Here is an 8,546-nt window from a genome sequence, read left to right on the forward strand (position 1 = left end):
ACCTAACCATCAATTGAGATTTAACTATAATAATCTTCCTTAAGAACGTGGTGATGCAATACTTCATGTATTTCCTCCGAGACGAATCATAAACGACAAACATGATGCTCTATTTTTAGCTATTTATAAGATCCTTTTATGTCCATATCAAAGGTTTTAAGTCAAATTAGAAGTAGTAGAACGGAGATAACTACAATAAGACAAAAACGATGAGCAACAAAAAAATAAAAAATAAAAGTATCATCCCAAAAAATTTAAAAAAATATATATTTTTTAAAGAAAACCATCAATTTTTATTTTATTTTTCAAATACCGAATTATTAGCTATAATAATAATTCGAATGATAATACTAATGAAAGATGAGGGAGAGGAGTGAAGAGTGGAACATGATGCGCCGAGTGGTGGGTGGCGTTTAAATACTGCCCACACACATCACCCTATCGCCACACAGAAACATCCGACTCTCCGCGCTGCTCGCTCGGGATCCGTCGCTCCTCCGCTCTTCCTCCCCATCGCCCCGCTCTGCCCGCTCGCTTTAAGGGGTAAACCGTGCTCCTGCATTCCCTACTTTTGACCCCCCACCGACTTCGTTCTTTGTCTTGATTCTTTCGAGTGTGGTTTTCTCGTTCCGTTTCTTGGTGCAGATCCCGTGGTTTGAGAGGGGTTATTGAGGGGATTTGGGGATGGCAGCGGCTGCGAGGATGGATCTCGACGGGAACCCGATCTTGCCGATGACGATCTGCATGATCGGGGCCGGGGGGTTCATCGGGTCCCACCTCTGCGAGAAGTTGATGGCGGAGACGCCGCACACTGTGCTGGCCGTTGACGTCTACAGCGACAAGATCAAGCACCTCCTCGACCCACCGTCGGCCGCGGAGGGGCAGCAGGCGCGCCACCCCTGGGACGGCCGGATCCAGTTCCACCGCCTCAACATCAAGCACGACTCCAGGCTCGAGGGCCTCATCAAGATGTCAGATCTGGTTCGTCCTATCTCCACACCAAGATCTTGGTTCAGATATCAGCATTTTGTTCTTTGCCCGCTCTCCCTTTTGATCTACCCCGACCTGGGCTTTCCGGTTGTCGTTTCTCTACTTCTTTCTCTGTACCGGTGTCTGTTGTGATCTGTCGTGTAATGGTTTGAACGGGTCTTCGCTACCGTATGTTGTCTTGTTTCATAAAGAATCCTGATGTAATCTTTGTTTTCATCTCTTTTTGCTTTGCAGACGATCAACCTGGCGGCAATATGCACCCCAGCGGATTACAACACCCGTCCACTGGACACCATCTACAGCAATTTCATTGACGCTCTCCCAGTTGTAAGATTTTGGGTTTCTTGGTCTCTTTTCTTCTGTTTGGCTTTTCAGACCCTTGGTGTTCGTGTGACCTCTTGAGACATGGTTCTGCAGGTCAGATACTGCTCGGAGAACAACAAGCGCCTTATTCACTTTTCCACTTGTGAAGTGTACGGGAAAACGATCGGAAGCTTCCTGCCGAAGGATCACCCATTAAGAAAGGTACTCATCATATTGCATTCCTTGAGCCACAGCATTTGCCTCAAGAGATGACAAAACGCATGAGGATATCTTTGATAATTAAGAGATCACAGTTTGGGCATATCGAAATGCTTGGTCCGGTCTTTTATATTTGACTTTATGGTACTATATTACCGGACTTTGATGATACCAGACCAACTAATTTAGAATGAGATATTCAAGGACAATAACTAAATCTTTCATGCTGATACTAGTCATGATGTTGATAGTTTCTTTTGCAAGTGACAGATATTCGTTATTTTTCCACTATTAAATAGTTGTAACCAAGATATAGCCTGCTGCTAGTGAATGATGTATGATTAGATTTTGTTTTGACAAATAGATTATATGTCTGCAATTATATGTTTGTATCTTTTTAATATATATTATCTTGTGACTTCCAACCTCAAAGTCTGCATATATATATATGTAAATTTGAAAAGTATTTATATGCCATTTTCAGTTTTATAAACTATACCGTAAATTATTGACACTGGTAAAATATAAGACTTATTGCATGGCTGAAACTTGCATATAACATTTTTTTAAAAGCCTTAGAATTGTTGTAGAGATACTTAAACCATATCTCAAATTTGGAAGATTATTGTATGATATAATAATGACAAAGAATGAGATGACAGGGTTTGTGGGAGAAATATCGGTGGATGTACTGTGCTTATTCTTTGTTGTTGTGAGAATGTGAAATATTGAGTTTGGACCTTGTGCCCATACTTGTGAGAGAAGCCTTGTACCCATACTTAGAAAAGAGGGAAAAATTGTCTACAAGAAACCCTAGAATTAAAACATTCATGGCCCGTTGCAGTAGGTTATACATATTCTTGAAAGTGTACGAGGCTTTGTTAACTTTTAAACTCTATAATCAAGGAGCCTGATACTTGAACGTTTCTCTGACTTGTAACGTATGTTGTACTGTAAGTTCATGAAAGTGAAATTAGGGAATGATAAAATTGTCATTGACTGAGGATGATCTCTGGTAATAGTGAACCACTGATGTTCATTGATTAGTAAGAAACCATGCTGAATAGCTTACACACTTCTTGTTTGGTTCAGAATGGTTGCAACATTTGGAATAACACAATGCATTATAAATGATCATGAAATGTTCTACTGAGTAAGATCACAATTTTTTATATAATCTTTCAGTGGCAATGCTTGGTAGGTGCATGGCCAATCACAGCACTTATTACACCATTTTCTCTCTTACAATTGACTTGTGTGCTCAGTGATACATCCTTCTCAGATGCATCTTTGAGAATAATCTATGGTAATTCCTTTATTTTTGTTATTCTTTACCCATGTGTTTGTGCAGCTGAGGTTACTATTCTGATCTGATATATATTAATTATATGGAGAAAGTTGTGGCCTCAAATTCCTAGTCTCATTGTTAGTTGAATTACTTGTGTTCATTCTCCATTACGAGTTGGAATGGTTGGAACTAACCATACAACATATTTTTTGTACTCGATCTAATTAATTACTTTCTACTTATGTACGGGCGATGAAGTTACTGTTATTAGTTTAAAATGTAAGGTACATTAAATTTTTGGAATAATATAATGAACAAGCGAATGGATATTATAAGGACTATATTTGTGCATTGAGTGTTGTTTTCTAATGTTCATCGTGGGAGTTGGGATGCAGGGTTTTGGAAGTTAACTCTGTCTTAATTTTCATGTGCTTAGAGACACAACAAGCTTTTGTCGGATGAGTTTGTTTGGTCTAGTCATTTTTTTCAGTGAACCTACCTACTTTAGGAAATTATTGGTTCATTATTGGATATAGAATTTCAATGACTTATATTCACATATGATTGATGTTGCTACTTGTTTCTAATTTCCTTTCTACATAATAAATCATGTGCATGTTGTGGTAGCTATAGTGTTTAGCCTTCGTGATACTGCAAATTTCCAAGTATCTTTCTTTTCAAGTTATTTTGTGTTTTTTCCATTCCATTAATAAGAATGTATGTGATCCAATAGGAGCCAGAGTTCTATGTGCTCAAGGAAGATGCCTCCCCATGCATCTTTGGTTCTATTGAGAAGCAGAGATGGTCTTATGCATGTGCAAAGCAACTTATTGAGAGGCTGATATATGGTAAATTTACTTGCTAAGTTTCTATCAATGCAGTAATTTTGTAGTGATTCCTCATTCTTATATTTATTTGGATCATTAAAAGCTGAGGGTGCGGAAAATGGTCTGGAGTTCACCATTGTGAGACCTTTCAATTGGATTGGACCAAGGATGGACTTTATTCCTGGAATCGATGGTCCTAGCGAGGGTGTTCCGAGGGTTTTGGCATGCTTCAGTAATGTATGCATCACAATACTCTTGTTGAAGGAGAAAAATGGCTATGCTGGCCTTCGTACATTATGAAGATCACTTAGTGTTTCACATGATGCAGAATCTCCTGCGCCGTGAGCCTCTGAAACTTGTTGATGGCGGTCAGTCCCAAAGAACTTTTGTCTACATCAAGGATGCCATAGAAGCTGTTCTCCTGATGACCGTGTGTATTTTTCTGTTTCCCCTTTATCTATCTTGGACCATTGCAGTGAAATAAACACTGTTCTCTTCCTCTAGGAAAATCCTGCACGAGCAAATGGCCATATCTTTAATGTTGGAAATCCTAACAATGAAGTCACCGTAAAGCAACTTGCAGAGATCATGACACAGGTATGTCAGTTGATTATCTAACATGGGCAAAATGCAAATGTTTGCCAATTTTTCTTATGTTTATCATGTCTCGTCTGTAGGTGTACTCAAAGGTTTCAGGTGAAGCTCCTTTGGAGATGCCCACACTTGACGTGAGTTCCAAGGAGTTCTATGGTGAAGGATATGATGACAGTGATAAGCGGATACCTGACATGACCATAATCAATAAACAACTCGGTAGACTTCAATTACATCAATTGGTTTGTTCATTTCCTAGACTCAAAGCCAGACAAGATTATTAATGATGTTGTCAATCCAGGTTGGAACCCGAAGACATCCCTCTGGGACTTGCTTGAATCAACGCTGACCTATCAACACAGGACCTATGCAGAGGCCATCAGGAGGGCAATGGCAAAACCTGTTGCATCAAGCTAAGACGCTCGGATTAGATTGGGCACTGCTGGAGCCTATCTACCTTATCCTTTTTGAAGGTTAAATACGTTCTATTAGCCAGTTGCATAATATTTTCTGTCGGTAGTTATTATCGAGCTCTATGACCCATAAGTTTCCCCTGTTTTTAAGAAATTTATTTACTGGAGAGGAACTCTAGGAACTGTTTGTATATGCCATGGCATCATTGCGATGTTCCCGGGCCATTTCATGTAAAGCATTGCACTCGTATTCCATTTTATGATTCATCAGCACGAATCATTGCAGAAAGCATGATTGTTTTCTGCATTTTGCTGGATCAATTCGAAGCGTTCGTGCAATCCAATAATTTCCCATTGTTGAGGCTCATATGCATCGTATTTATTGTCATTTGTAGTGGCTGTTTCAGATGTTATAACAGGGTTGCTTCTGGCGTGACGCATTTTATCATCTAGGTGACGGTCGCTAGTTGATGTCCTTGGAAACATTAGCTTCTTATCACAGAGACGCATCGGCCATTGGAGCACATCCGACGGTGTCCATGATTCAAAACAACCCATGCGGCTTCGAGAAAAGAGAAATGTCCTGAATAGTAGTACGAACAATTCACTATGCTATCCATAACATATTGTCATAGGGTCATTAGACTCGTACGAACCCAACTGAAAGGTTGGCATCAATTCGACTAAGAAAATCTACTTACTATTTAAACAAGAGGATTGACATAAAATATTTACAAGATATTTTTAAGTATATATTTCTTATCTTGTTTTATAAATTATGATCCTATTTATAGGACCTAGTAGTAACTATCTGATTCCACCATATCACCTATGATTGAGTTTGGTATAGGAATTATCCTATAACTATTAGATTATGGGTCACTTTTTGAAACATATCTATAACTACCTAGAATATGATAACTATGTAAATAACTACTATGAATCGATTCTCAACACTCCCCATTGATTCATATTTACATACACCGATTTGCGACATGAAATAAACATGCTTTTGAATTGAAAGCGACTTGGTGAGGATATCCGTAACTTGTTTATTTGTTCCACAATACTTCATTGCTATGGCTTCACTTGCTACAAGATTCCGGATGAAATGATAGCGTATCTCTGTATGTTTCGTTCTTCCATGAAATGTTGGATTCTTCGTCATTATAATTGTGGCTTTGTTGTCATAAAATATTTCTGTTGCTTCTTTTTGTTCTTGATGAAAATCTTCAAGAAGTCTTCTAAACCATATTGTTTAACAAGTTGCTGATGTTGTGGCTACATATTCTGCTTCCGATATCGATAACGCAGTTGTTTCTTGCTTTTTTGAACTTCAAGATATAGCTCATGATCCGAGGCTAAAAATATTACATGAAGAACTCTTTCTATCATCTAAAGCTCATGCTCAATCACTATTAGAGAAACCAAATAATTTACATTTAAAATTATGATAATACTAAATACCATAATCTATAGTTGCAACGATATAACGTAGAATTATTTTAACAGATCCGAGATGATGTTTGCTTGGGCTCTGCATAAACCTGAATACTACACCAACATAGAAGGTAATATCTGGTCGAGTATGAGTTAGATAAATCAAACCACTAACCAAACTTCTGTAGTATCTTGCATTTGTCAAACATGTATCATCTTTAAGTTTCAATTTTTTGTCTATTCATAGGTGTTGTTGTGGCTTTGCAATTAATCATATTAGATTTTTTAAGTAGATCCATCGCATATTTTTTTTGTGAAATAAAATTTTCATCTGATGCTTGCTTCACTTCCAACCCAAGAAAATAGTGCAGTAAACATTTCAAACTTATTCATCATACACTTTTTAAATTCTACTATAAAAGAGTTAGATGAACCCATATATATTATATCATCAACATAAAGAAACCATTAGAATATTATGTTAACCTTCATTCTTTACATAAAAAGTAGGTTCATTATTATTTTTCTGTAATCCATTTTGATAAAAATAATAATCAATTTTACTATATCATACCCTTGAAACTTGTTTAAGCCCATAAAGAGCTTTTCTTAGCTTATATATCTTTTCTTCATGTCCTTTAAAAAAAAAACCTTCAGGTTGAGTAACAAAAATCTCTTCATGTAAATCTTTATTTAAAAACGTAGATTTTATATCAAATTGATAAATAGACCAACTCAAATGAGTAGCTAAAGCCAAGAAAGTTCTCACGGTTTCGAATATAGCAACCGAAGAAAAAGTATCATCAAAATTAATACATTATTGTTGTGAATATCCTTTTGCTACAAACCGAGCCTTATGCTTTTGGATACTTTCATCTGCATTAAACTTTGTTTTGAACACTCATTTTAATCCAATAGCTTTCTTTTCTTTCGGTAGATCCATTAGCTCCCAAGTTTCATTCTTCTCAATTGATTTGATTTCCTTTTTCATTGCTTTTATCATTCCTCTTTTTTAATTGCTTCTTCAAAAGTTATAGGATATGAAATAAACAAAGCAAATGTTAAGTTATAAATTTCTGTTAGTGATCTGAAATTTCTTAGAGGGGTTTCATCTAAGGAATCAGAATTTGAACTGCTACTATGTGAGATTGACGATGAACTTATTGGAGTAGGATATGTCATTTGATTCTATGGAGTGTCTAGTTTTGCTGAAATCTGAATTTATATTTCACCTTTATTAGTCTCCAAATTTTAACTTATCATTTCATCAAACACAACATTTCTATTAATAATAACTTTGCCACTAACAGGATTATATAATCGATATGCTTTGGATCGTAAGGAATAATCAATTAAGATGTATTTTTCAGATTATTCATCAAGCTTTGATGATTTTGTGAATTCACCAAAGCATAAGCAATGCAACAAAAAATTCTTAGATGACTTACACTTAGTTTCATACCATACCAAGCCTCCAAAGAAGTTTGATTCATAATAGCTTTTGTTAGTGAAATATTCAACAAATAAACTGCTGTTACAACTGCTTCTGCCCAAAATTGATTTGAAAGGTGTTTTCCTTTAAGCAAACTTCTTGTCATTTCAATAATACTTCGATTCTTATGTTCAGCTATACCATTTTACTGCAGTGTATATGGTGTTGTCAATTCTATACAAATACCATTTTCTTCATAAAAAGAATTAAACTCATTAGATAAAAATTCATCACCTCTATCTGTTCGAAGTATTTTTATGTATCTACCACTTTGCCTTTCTACAAGTGCCTTGAATTTTTAAAAATTATTAAATATTTCAGATTTCAATTCTAGAAAATATCCCCAAATTATACGACTATAATCATCAATAAACAATAAAAAATATTAACTTCCACCAAATGATTTTGTATTCATAGATCCATATAAGTCAACATGAATTAATTCAAGACAATTAGATGCTCTCCATACTTTTCCAACCGAAAATAATTTTTTACTTTGTTTGCCATAAATACATCTTTCACATACATCAAGTGTATTAATTTTAAGCAATTCGAAAGCTATTTATTTTTTATTTAACAACTTTAAACCTTTAATGTTAAGGTGTCCATATCTTAAATGTCATAAATTAGACTCATTCTTCTGAGTTGCGATAAGAGCATGCTTTTCAATATTTAAAACATCAAGTAGAAACATCTTGTTTTGCGTCATGCAAACATTTACTGTAATCAAACTAGATTTTTTATCCTTAATAGTGTATGAACCATCATCAAACATAACTGAATATCCATCATCTATCAATTGACCAACACTCAACATGTTATATGATAAAGTTGGAATAAAGAAAACATTATCAAGGTATTTTACCTTCCTTTGATTTGTTTTTACCTCAATTGTTCATTTCTTTGACATATGATTTTAGATATTATTAACTTGTAAATGAGTCATAAACAACTTACTATTTTCTTTATTTTCCTCCACA

The 8,546-nt window shown here is 35.6% G+C and overlaps 1 protein-coding gene across 1 annotated transcript; it reads left to right on the forward strand.

Moving 5' to 3' along the window:
• The first annotated feature begins 385 nt into the window (after positions 1 to 385).
• Positions 386 to 4,955, forward strand: LOC135614994 (UDP-D-apiose/UDP-D-xylose synthase 2-like). Its single transcript, XM_065112919.1, has 10 exons — positions 386 to 543; positions 646 to 981; positions 1,225 to 1,317; positions 1,408 to 1,515; positions 3,534 to 3,648; positions 3,731 to 3,864; positions 3,956 to 4,057; positions 4,132 to 4,224; positions 4,305 to 4,440; positions 4,523 to 4,955. Exons 2-10 carry the CDS (start codon positions 685 to 687, stop codon positions 4,636 to 4,638), a joined length of 1,194 nt encoding a protein of 397 aa, XP_064968991.1. The 5' UTR covers positions 386 to 543; positions 646 to 684; the 3' UTR covers positions 4,639 to 4,955.
• Positions 4,956 to 8,546: the final 3,591 nt, after the last annotated feature.

This window comes from Musa acuminata, chromosome BXJ2-6 (genome assembly GCF_036884655.1).
Source record: "Musa acuminata AAA Group cultivar baxijiao chromosome BXJ2-6, Cavendish_Baxijiao_AAA, whole genome shotgun sequence".
NCBI lineage: Eukaryota > Viridiplantae > Streptophyta > Magnoliopsida > Zingiberales > Musaceae > Musa > Musa acuminata.

Excerpts from the sequence above, each read along its gene's own strand:
- LOC135614994 (XM_065112919.1), top strand. The coding sequence starts at position 685 with ATGGCAGCGGCTGCGAGGATGGATCTCGACGGGAACCCGATCTTGCCG. Across the intron at positions 3,865-3,955 it reads TTTTGGCATGCTTCAGTAAT|AATCTCCTGCGCCGTGAGCC; the intron begins GTATGCATCACA and ends CACATGATGCAG. Across the intron at positions 4,441-4,522 it reads CATAATCAATAAACAACTCG|GTTGGAACCCGAAGACATCC; the intron begins GTAGACTTCAAT and ends TTGTCAATCCAG.